Here is an 11,410-nt window from a genome sequence, read left to right as displayed (position 1 = left end):
GCACTCCAGACTGGGCAACAAAGTGAGACCCTGTGTCTCAAAAAAAAAAAAAAAAGCAAAATTAGGTAGGTGTAGTGGTACACACCTGTGGTTCCAGCTACTCAGGAGGCTGAGGCAGGAGAATCACTTGAACCTGGGAGGTGGAGCTTGCAGTGAGCCGAGATTGCACCACTACACTCCAGCCTGGGTGACAGAGCAAGACTCCATCTCAAATAATAATAGGGCAGCCAGACACTGGTTCACGCCTGTAATCCCAGCACTCTGGGAGGCCGAGGCAGGCGGATCACCAGGTCAGGAGTTCAAGACCAGCCTGGCCAATATGGTGAAACCTTGCCTCTACTGAAAAATAAAAAATTTAGCAGGGTGTGGTGGCATGCACCTGTAGTCCCAGCTACTCAGGAGGCTGAGGCAGGAGAATGGCTTGAACCTGGGAGGCAGGTTGCACTGAGCTGAGATTGTGCCACTGTACTCCAGCCTGGGCAACAGTGAGACTCTGTCTCAAAAAATAAAGCTGGAGACAGCCTAGCACTGTCCTGCAAGGGAAAGGTTGGGGAGGGGTCTCCAGGCAGGGCCCCGCCTTCCCTCAGACCTGTGGGGGGCAAGTGGCTTCTGGGCACACCTGTGCGCTCTCCTCCCAGCAGGTGGCAGCACAGGGCAAACCCACCACACGTGATGGCTATGGCCTTTCAGGTCCCACCAGTGTCGTAGATACGTGAGTCCCTGGGGCTTGTGTTGTTAGGGGACAGCCACATGGATGGATGTGCCATGCCAGCAAGTCAGGCAACTCCTGGAAGAGCCAGAGGTTTTGAGGTAGGAGGGTAGCCCAAGATCCCTACATCTGCCCCAGGCCAGAGCCCTACATTTGTGCCAGAGTCACCCTGGGGAGCTTAAGCTGCAGCTCCTGAGTCACCAGGTTGGGGGGGGCCTGGGAATCTGCATACCCACCTGCCCACACACACCCAGTGGGTGCTGCCCAGCCCCTGCAGGCACCAGGGGCTCCCTATTCACAGGCTCGGTATGGAGTCGGGCTCCTGGGCCAGCCTGCACACTCACAGCCATCAGCAAACACTGGGTGCTGACTGCGGGGACCAGGTGGACAAGATCTGCCCCAGTCAGCCAGGCGGCTGGGGACGAAGTCTGAGGCTGCTACCAAGAGGAACCAGGGAGCCTAGATGGGGCAGCCTGCAGAGTATCTCACTGGGGTCTGCGACCAGGGAGGTGCCAGAGGCAGTGGCAGAGCCAAGGCTGGGGTGACACGCCACCCTTTCTCCGCTCCTGACTCTGCATGAGTCAGAGCAAGGGGTAACATTGGTGGGCTTGGCCTGGGTGCTCATGCATGGGGGCTGCCCAGAGGGCAGTGGGCCAGGACCCTGAGCACAGCAGGGTAGCTCTTTGCAGCCAGTGGTTCAGGAGACGGGGAATCCTAGGGCTTGGTCCCAGGCATTCAGCTGTCCAAGTCACTTCTCGAGTTTTCACCGAGTTCTCAGCGAGCTGGAGGCTCACTAGGCTCAGGACATGGACTTTACCCCCTGGCAGGGGATGAGGCCTCCAAACGCTGTGTGTGTGTGCAGGTGCATCCTGGACACGGGGCAAGGCCTGGCGCCTAGACTGAGCTGGGTACAGACACCCTGGCCCTGCATGGAGAAGATAGGGTGGGGGTGGCAGGCAGGGCTGCCTGGAGGAGGAGGTGCTGGGACCCCCTTACAAGAAGGCTCATCTTGCAGACAGAAAGCAAGCCTGCGGGGTGTTGATCCTGCTAGAGTTGGGGAAAGTCAGTCCAGAGGAACCTGAACTTCACCCCATGGGCAATGGGCACCTGGGGAAGGAGGCTGAGTCAGACCTGTGGCCAGAAGACCCTCTTGTGGCCCAGCTCAGACCTGTGACCCAGTTGGCATCAGGCCAAGGGCCCACAAGCAGAAGGGGTCAGGGGTAGGGGCAGGGGTTAGAACCTGTGCCAACCCCAGACCGGGCTCCTGTGGGGCAGGAGTCAGACGGGCATGATTCACCTTGCTGTCTGCAGCATCCATACATGGGCCAGAGGACGAAGCTGGTTGGAGGGCATGACAGACAAATGGCTTCCTCCTAATTCTCCCCTCCAATACTGCAGCCCCCTCTGAGCTGTTCAGAACTTCCACAGTCTCTTCCAGCTGCCTGGCTTCTCATCAGACCCCAGCCAAACCGACCTCCTTTCCGCTGCTCGGTTCCATTTTCCGAGACATTTTCCTCCCAGCCAGGAACAACATTCACAAACTCTTCACCAAACTGGCTCCCCCCGATATTCTAAGTTCAGCCCCCACCCTCTCCCCACCATGAAGAATCCTCAACCCAGGACTATCCTGCAAAGGGACAGCTCCGGAATCAAAGCTTCACACTTAGCCCTCGATGTGGCTCACGCCTGTAATCGCAGCTCTTCAGGAGGCTGAAGTGGATCTTTTGAGCCCAGGAGCTTTGAGACCAGACTGGGCAACAAAATAAGACCCCCATCTTTACAAAAAATAAAATAATTAGCTGTGCGTGGTGGTGCATATCTGTAGTCCCAGCTACTTGGGAGGCTGAGCTGGGAGGGTCGCTTGAGGCTGGGAGCTCAAGGCAGGCCACTACTACATTCCAGCCTGGGTGACTGAGACCTCCTCTCAAAAAACAAATGATCTTGGTGAGGTGCCGCTGTTTCTTCCGTCCTTGGTCTCTGCGTCTTCCGCAGAGCTTCCAGCAGCTCTATGTTGGGCCAGAGCATCCGGAGGGTCACAACCTCTGCGATCTGTAGGTGCCACTATGAGGAGGCTCCTGGGAAGAATTTGCCATTTTCAGTGGAAAACAAGTGGCGGTTACTAGCCATGATGTGTTTGTACTTTGGATCTGGATTTGCTGCACCCTTTTTTATAGTAAGACACCAACTGCTTAAAAAATAAGGGTGTTTCAGCTCATCCGTTTAACAGATATGAAGAGCATTTTAAGAGGCGCAGTCTCTGGAAAATGGATCAAACTCATATGGCATACATACTAGATGTGTGTAAATAAACAGGACATGAAAACAAGCAAACAAAACTTCACACCTGCCTGGAAACGTGTTTTCATTTGTGGCCACTGTGTGAAAACTCAACTCTAAGCACACGGAAAGGCATTTTAGGTCAGGTGCGGTGGCTCACACCTGTAATCCCAGCACTTTGGGAGGTTGAGGCAGGTGGATTACCAGATCAGGAGTTTGAGATACCAGCCTGACCGACACGGTGAAACCCCATCTCTGCTAAAACATTCAAAAATTAGCCGGGTGTGGTGGTGCTCACCTGTATTCCCAGCTACTCAGGAGGCTGAGGCAGGAGAATCATTTGAACCCAGGAGGTGGAGGTGGCAGTGAGCCGAGATCATGGCACTGCACTCCAGCCTGGGTGACAGAGTGAGACTCTGTCTCAAAAATAAAAAAGGCATTTTGCGCCCAAGAGCTGGAGGTTGTTCCATCAGCGTGCACAGGCAATGCCCACTTGATCTTTGGGTGAGGGTGGAAAACTCTGGGGAATGCAGAGGTTTAGAAGGGCAGAAAGGGTCCTGGAGAACGAATTTCCTTAGAACGAAGTTGTGGGGGTGTGGGGAAGAGGGGGCACGTTAAGACCTCCGGGGCGCACCCCTTGGCCTAAGAGCAGAAGCTCCTGAGATGGTGTGTCCCAGTCTTTGACAGAGAGGGAAACTGAGGCTGAGTAGCGGGAAGGCCACTGGCGACGAGGGTGTCGATAGGGAGGGGCGAAGGGGCCGGGCAGCTGCCGGGGGAGGGCCGGGGAGGGAACTTGGAAGTGCCCCGAGAACACGCAGGGCGGTCACCTAGGCCAGCCCAGGGCGCAGCGGAGGGCGACCTTTGCGCGGGGCGGGTCCCTGGCAGTCCTGGCCCGGACGCGCCGCCACCGAGGAGCCGAGCGCCCTGGAGGACGCGCCGGGGCAGAGCCGGGGTCCAGGCGCCGCCGCCATGGACATCCCGCCGCTGGCCGGCAAGATCGCGGCGTTGTCGCTGAGCGCCCTCCCGCTGTCCTACGCGCTCAACCACATCTCGGCGCTCTCGCAGTGCGTGCGGGGAGCGGCCGGGGCCGCTTTTGGGGGCAGTGGGAGCGGGCAGAGGCGGGGAGGGGCGGAGGAGGGGGGAGGGAGGATGCGCGGGCGGCGGACCTGACTCCTACGAGCCCCGAGCCCCAGCTCAGCTCCGACTCGACTGGAACGCGGCTGGGCCGAAAGAACGCCCCCTTCTAATCGGAAGTACCCTTCCCGCCGGGCTGGAGGCTGGGATGCGGCCGCTCCTGGGATGTTTGGGGCCTGGGGAGAAGGAATGATGAGGAGAGCCCCCACAAGACAGAGTTTGAAGGATTTCTGGGGTTTTCCAGGGATGCGCCCTGCACACGCTCCAAAGTCGCCAAGGTAAAAGTACACACACACACACACACACACACACACACAGCGGCCTGGGACTTTCCTCTTGTTCAGGGCTGGCTCACCCTGTTCCTAGACTACCTTTCCCGGTCCCTGTCTCCTAACCCTGCATCCTAGCCCTGCAGGTCCAGCCACTGGATAGCGGGCATCTGCAAGCCCCTCGCACTTCTAAACCGAGCTCAACTCAAGCCATGGGGTGGAGACAGTCTTGACTGTAGGCCTGGCCCCCTGGGTGGGAATACCCGTCTCCATCTCTTCGGATCCTGGGTGAACCAAGTTCCTCTGGGAGCCTCAGTTTCCTCATCAGTGTGATGGACATAATCCTAGATCTCATCCCATAGTTAGGTTAAGGATTACAAACTGTTTCAGGAGCGGTGGCTCACGCCTGTAATCCCAGCACTTTGGGAGGCTGAGGCGGGCAGATCACCCGGGGTCGAGAGTTCGAGACCAACCTGACCCACATGGAGAAACCCTGTCTCTACTAAAAATACACAAATTGGCCAGGTGTGGTGGCGCAAGCCTGTAATCCCTCGGCTGAGGCAGGAGAATCCCTTGAACCTGGGAGGCGGAGGTTGCGGTGAACCTAGATTGCGCCATTGCACTCCAGCCTGGGTAACTCCGTCTCAAAAAAAAAAGATTACAAACTGTGTGCAAAGATTTGTCCTGGTCTTATCTGAGTACTATAATGTCATTGTTAGATGGGGTCAGGATAGAGATCTTGGGGGCAGAGGGGATCGTGAGAAGGTAGGGGTCTGGAGAGCGATGGACAGAGTCTTGCTGTGTGAGCCTGGACAACTGGACATCACTCCCGTCATCCTTGGGCCTGGATTTGCCCACCTGGGTTGAGGGATGCCCAGAGATGTGACTTCTGTCACCTATGCAACTGGTCGACCTGTCTTATCACGTTGGTGGTGCAGATCAGGGCAGAGGCAGGGTGGAGCTGAGGAGGCATTTGGACTTTAGCTGGGAGGAGTCGGGAGTCTTGGACAGTGAAGTCCACAGAACTGAGCACTCGAGACCCTCTGGCTTGGGAGCTGTGCCTGGCCACAGAGGGACTTGATGTTGTTGAATGAACAGCCTGAGTCAAACACATAATGATGGGATAAATGGTACAGTCAGAGGGGAAGGCCTGGCGCGGCTCACGCCTGTAATCCCAGCACTTTAGGAGGAAAGTGGATGAATCACCTGAGGTCAGGAGTTCAAGACCAACCTGGCCAACATGATGAAACCCTGTATCTACTAAAAATACAAAAATTAGCTGGACAGGATGGTGGGCACCTGTAATCCCAGCTACTCAGGAGGCTGAGGCAGGAGAATCACTTGAACCCAGGAGGCAGAGGTTGCAGTGAGCCTAGATCACACCACTGCACTCCGGCCTAGGCGTCAGAGCTCAGTCTCAAAAAAAAAAAAGAAGGGGCTGATGAATGTCCTCTCTGTAGCTGGCCCAAGTTAAACAGTGATCCTTTCTGGGGAGTCAGGGAGGGCTTCATGGAGGAAGAACAATGTGAACGGGCCATGAAGGGTGAGTAGGAGTTTGTCAAGTGGAAAAGGATTCTGGAAGCAACTTCCAGAAGGAAGTAACAGCCTGAGCAGAGGCCTGGCCCAGGGTGAGAGCAGTTTCAGGGAGCAACACTGATGGATGGACAGACACTTCCGTCTCTTCCCTGGGGCTTCTTGGAGTCTGCCCCTTCCAGCACCAGGAGGGTGGGGCGATGCCTCAGCACTGGGCCTGGCCTCCCTGACTTGGTTTCCGTCTCCACAGCCCCCTCTGGGTGGCACTGATGAGTGCCCTCATCCTGGGTCTGCTCTTCGTGGCGGTCTACAGCTTGTCCCATGGCAAGATCTCCTATGACCCACTCTACGCTGGTGAGTCAGTGGGGAACCGTGGGGAAGAAGACTGTCTGGGAAAGGGCCTCCACCCTCAGACTTGGGGGCCATTGAAGGGCCTCCTCCATCAGACTGGGGGACATTGAAGGGCATCCTCCATCAGGCTGGGGGCCCCTTAAGATATCCCATCAGACTGGAGACCTCAAAGAGATTTGAACACTCCCATTAGACTGAGGAACCTCAAAGATCCTCCACTCCTGGGATCAGATCTGGGGCTCCTAGGAACAGGAACTGCATCTCCCCCACCAGATTGGAAACTCATGAAAAAGTGTACCGCCTCATCACTGTGCGTTCCTGAGGGCAGGGATGGTGCCTCTCCCATGAGACTGGGGACTCCTAAAGGCAGGCACTGGGCCTTCCAATGAAACCAGGGACATCTGAGGGCCAGGCTGTGTCTCCTCCGTCAGACATGCAGAATGAGGCAGGGACTGGGCCTGGAATCCTTGCCGGCAATAATCTCATCCCTGACTTTAACGTCAAGCCCCGCCCACACTGAGCCCTAGTCCCACCCACTCGTGTCTCCTCCCACACCTGACCCCGCCCCCCACTCACTGCAGTCTTCGCGGTCCTCGCCTTCACCTCCGTTGTGGACCTCATCATCGCTCTTCAGGAAGACGGCTATGTGATGGGCTTCATGGAGTTCTGCACCAAGGAGGTATTTGGGGGACGGCCAGGGATCTCCCTGCCCCACTGCCCGTCTGAGCCTCCCACCTGCCCCCCCACAGGGAGAGCCATACCTGCGCACAGCGCACGGAGTCTTCATTTGCTACTGGGACGGCACCGTTCACTACCTCCTCTACCTGGCCATGGCCGGCGCCATCTGCAGAAGGTGCGGGGAGCAGGGAGGGGTGGCATCTGACCCTGGGAGAGAGGTTTCCTCCTCAGGTGGGATCCCAGGGCAGGGTGGAGCCAGAAGTGTCTGTAGGAGAAATCAGGACGCCCCTCTAGGGCTCCAGCCAGGGGTGGCCAGAAGAAGGTTCCAGGGCACGTCTCAGGTGTAGGAAGTGGCTTGGCATTGCTTACATCCACCCTGTGCCTGGGCAGCCGCTTCTGTCCTTGGACAGAGGGTCTCACTGTTCTTTCCCCCATTCAACTCCCTGTTGTCCCTTCCATCCTGGACAAAACTGAGAGGGACCAGGAGCTGGGAAGCTCACGGTGCTCTCTGGGTCCTGGCTGGGGCTCCGAGATTATGAAATGTCTACCTGCTGGTCACCCCTCCATCCCCTGCCCAGGAGGAGATACCGGAACACTGGACTCTACTGGCTGGGTTCCTTCGTCATGAGCATTCTGGTGTTTCTTACAGGAAACATTCTTGGTAAGGACAAGGCTTGGAAATCCGGTCTCTCTTAGGCCAGATCACTGCCCTGCACCTAGAAGCCCCCACCATTGGATCCTCCATCACTTTCCTGATGTCTGCAGAGGCTCCACCTCCCTCTTTGTGTGTCCACAGCCTCAGTCTCAAAAAAAAAAAAAAAAATCATGGGGGGAAGAAGGCAGCAAACCACCTTGCCATGTATGTACCTGTGCAACAATCCTGCATGATCTGTACATGTACCCCAGAACCTAAAGTACAATTTTAAAAAAATGGAGCTACAAACAAATAAGGAAGCTAGAGGCTTGCACGGGGGATGCTGGCAGCTGCACCAACAGAAAAGCGCTACCTGGGGGCCAGGCATGTCCAACATGGAGGCTCCATCTTCTCTTTTGTTGTTGTTGCCACATGTACAGTAACAAAGAAATGGGCAACTTGGCACAGCTCAGGCAGAGAACTCGCCTGCAGAATAAAAGATTAGAGTAGGGGCTACCAGAAATTCACACCCTATGCAAATGGCACAACTGGTCTAACCAGGTTTTCCTGCTTTATGTAAATCAGACACCGCCTCCTCACCAGCTCATCTATATAACCCCTGCATTTCACCATGGATCCAGCAGATCCATTTTTTCAGGACCCCTCTCTGCTGCAGAGAACTATTCTATTTCCTTCGCCTATCAAACTTCCGCTCTCAGCCTCACTCTTTGTGTGTCCATGTCTTTGTTCTTCATGACCATACAACAATGAGCCTCAAGTGTTACTCCAAAGAATGAGGCTATTTTTAGTAATTTGTTCCATATCGCACAGCAACTAATGGGGAGGTCAGGATTTGAAGCCAAGTTTGACCACAAGGCTTGTGATCTGTGCATCGTGCTGTGTTGTGTCCATGGAGGTGGCCAATGTGACTCTGCGCCTGGTGATGAACAACCTGAGCTCCACAGAGGTGATCGTTGCCCGGAGTTTGCTTCATACCTCAGACTTCAGGAGTGTGGCTGCATAAGTGACAATGGACACCAGTGTCAGCACAGAAGTCCAACGAACAGAGGAAGAATACACATCCGCATTTTAAAATTCATACATTAAAAACCCTGGCATTACTTCCAAAAAATCGAGCAAAGCAAGGGAGAAAGAATAACTATACTGTGGAGACTCCTGGCAAGCACCCCCTGACCCCAGGATTGAAGACCACATCGTCAATAATGACCCATGGATGCCACGTGCCCTGGTAAGATGGGGGCAGAACAAAACTTCACCTCTGTGGTCTTCCTCCCAGAGATCCACAATCCCAGTCTAATGAGAAAAACATCGGACAGACTCCAACTGAGGGACTTTCTACAAATAGCTAACCAGTACTCATTAAAACTACGAAGGTGAAAAACAACAAGGAAAGTCTAAGAAACTGTCCCAGGCAAAAAGAAACTAAGGAATTGGAACAACTTAGCACGTTTCAAGGGGGTGCACTGAACCCCAGATCAGGAAAGGACAGTAAAGGCAAAAAACAGGTGAAATCCAAACAAAGCCTGGAATTGAGTAGGCAGTAACACACCCATGTGGATCTCGTCTTTGAGAAACATACCACAGTCATGTAAGACAGCACTGAAGGAAAGTGAAACAGGCGAGGGATATACAGAATTGCTCTACATTCACTTTGTAACTTGGCTGTAAATCTAAAATTACTCTAAAATAAAAAGGATATTTTTTAAAAATAAAATGGCAATAAACACTCTGATCCTTTAAAAAAAAAAATTGAATGAACACATCTATAATCCCAGCACTTTAGGAGGCTGAGCTGGCAGATCATCTGACGTCAGGAGTTCAAGACCAGCCTGGCCAACGTGGTGAAACCCTATCTCCACTAAAAATACAAAAACTTAGCCGGGCATGGTGGCACATGCCTGTACTCCCAGCTACTTGGGAGGCTGAGGCAGGAGAGTTGCTTGAACCCGGGAGGCAAAGGTTNGGGCTGATGAATGTCCTCTCTGTAGCTGGCCCAAGTTAAACAGTGATCCTTTCTGGGGAGTCAGGGAGGGCTTCATGGAGGAAGAACAATGTGAATGGGCCATGAAGGATGAGTAGGAGTTTGCCAAGTGGAAAAGGATTCAGTCAGCAGCCTACCCTTTTCTGGTCCCTGTTTCCTCTTGGAAGGTGGGGGAGCCCAAACTCTGCTTCCTTCCCAGGCAGTGGTTCCCAACCCCAGGGGTTTGACCCAGAATGCTCTTGACACGGGATGGGAATTTAAGGGTGAATCCTGCAGACGTAGGTCTTGGGAGGTAGAGCAGCGAAGGCAATCCGGGAGGTTGGCATGGCAAAACCTCGGCAGAGGGAACATCCAAGGTGTATTCATAGGAAGCAAAGAACCCACTGGAAGGTAGGCTCCATAGTAAGAAGGTAAATTGAGGCAGGGCAGGTTGAGGAGTCTGGACGTCATTGTGTGGGCACTAGGGAGCCATGGAGGGTGTTGGAGCTTGACCGAGGATGCTATTTTTTTTTTGTTTTGAGATGGAGTTTCGCTCTTGTTACCCAGGCTGGAGTGCAATGGCGCGATCTCGGCTCACCGCAACCTCCGCCTCCTGGGTTCAGGCAATTCTTCTGCCCCAGCCTCCTGAGTAGCTGGGACTACAGGCACGCGCCACCATGCCCAGCTAATTTTTCGTATTTTTAGTAGAGACGGGGTTTCACCATGTCTCGATCTCTTGACCTCGTGATCCACCCGCCTCGGCCTCCCACAGTGCTGGGATTACAGGCTTGAGCCACCGCGCCCGGCTGAGGATGCTATTTTTGAATCGCGATGTCCAGACAGAGAGGCCAGGTGTGGTGGCTCACGCCTGTAATCCCTATATTGCACAGGGTGGTCTTGAACTCCTCAGCTCAAGCGATCCTCCTGCCTCATCAATCACTTGAGCTGAAGAGTTCAAGACTAGCTTGGGCAACATAATAAAACCCCGTCTATACTAAAATTAGCCGGGCATGGTAGCGTGCTCCTGTAATCCCAGCTACTCGGGAGGCTGAGGCAGGAGAATTGCTTAAACCCGGGAGGCGGAGGTTGCGGTGAGCCGAGATCGCGCCACTGCACTCCAGCCTGGGCGACAGCGCAAGGCTCTCAAAACAAACAGAAAGACGTCCAGCAGGTTTCTGTCATGGCTGACACCCTCTCTCCTGCACGGTGACAGGCAAATACAGCTCCGAGATCAGGCCTGCCTTCTTCCTCACCATCCCCTACCTGCTGGTGCCATGCTGGGCTGGCATGAGGGTCTTCAAGCAGCCCCGGGCGCCAACCTGCTGCACCACCCACACGGTGAGTACTTGCCCCCACTCAGGCCTTGTCCCAACGTGCCTGCACGTCCCCCGTGTGAGTTGCTTTGTCACAAGAATAAAGGGAGAGCCGGGCGCGGTGGCTCACGCCTGTAATCCCAGCACTGTGGGAGGCCAAGGCGTGAGGATCGCTTGAGCCCAGGAGTTGGAGGCCAGCCTGGGCAACACAGCCAGACCGTCTCTCTACAAAAAGTTTAAAAATTAGCCAGATGTGGCCGGGCGCGGTGGCTCACGCCTGTAATCCCAGCACTGTGGGAGGCCGAGGCGGGTGGATCACGACGTCAAGAGATCGAGACCATCCTGGTCAACATGGTGAAACCCTGTCTCTACTAAAAGTAGAAAAAATTAGCTGGGCATGGTGGTGCGTGCCTGATATCCCAGCTACTCAGGAGGCTGAGGCAGGAGAATTGCCTGAACCTGGGAGGCGGAGGTTGCGGTGAGCCGAGATCGCGCCATTGCACTCCAGCCTGGGTAACAAGAGTGAAACTC

General features: G+C 54.8%; 2 protein-coding genes across 2 annotated transcripts in view; both read left to right on the top strand.

The window, feature by feature from the left end:
- The first annotated feature begins 2,702 nt into the window (after nucleotides 1–2,702).
- LOC108284587 (cytochrome c oxidase subunit 7C, mitochondrial-like) lies at nucleotides 2,703–2,993 on the top strand. The gene has a single exon (XM_037728816.1). It carries the CDS (start codon nucleotides 2,718–2,720, stop codon nucleotides 2,907–2,909), a length of 192 nt encoding a protein of 63 aa, XP_037584744.1. The 5' UTR covers nucleotides 2,703–2,717; the 3' UTR covers nucleotides 2,910–2,993.
- Nucleotides 2,994–3,880: 887 nt separating this feature from the next.
- Nucleotides 3,881–11,410, top strand: part of TM6SF2 (transmembrane 6 superfamily member 2) — a 12,313-nt gene continuing 4,783 nt past the window's right edge. The window contains exons 1-6 of the mRNA XM_017501366.2: nucleotides 3,881–4,050; nucleotides 6,173–6,276; nucleotides 6,855–6,952; nucleotides 7,023–7,126; nucleotides 7,530–7,612; nucleotides 10,780–10,904. Of these exons, the coding sequence (XP_017356855.1) occupies nucleotides 3,956–4,050; nucleotides 6,173–6,276; nucleotides 6,855–6,952; nucleotides 7,023–7,126; nucleotides 7,530–7,612; nucleotides 10,780–10,904 (609 nt within the window). The 5' untranslated portion in view covers nucleotides 3,881–3,955. The remainder of the gene's footprint in view (nucleotides 4,051–6,172; nucleotides 6,277–6,854; nucleotides 6,953–7,022; nucleotides 7,127–7,529; nucleotides 7,613–10,779; nucleotides 10,905–11,410) is intronic.

The sequence above is a fragment of the Cebus imitator genome, unplaced genomic scaffold (genome assembly GCF_001604975.1).
Source record: "Cebus imitator isolate Cc_AM_T3 unplaced genomic scaffold, Cebus_imitator-1.0 Scaffold280, whole genome shotgun sequence".
Classification (NCBI taxonomy): Eukaryota; Metazoa; Chordata; class Mammalia; order Primates; family Cebidae; genus Cebus; species Cebus imitator.
This window is presented reverse-complemented; position numbering and strand designations above follow the sequence as displayed.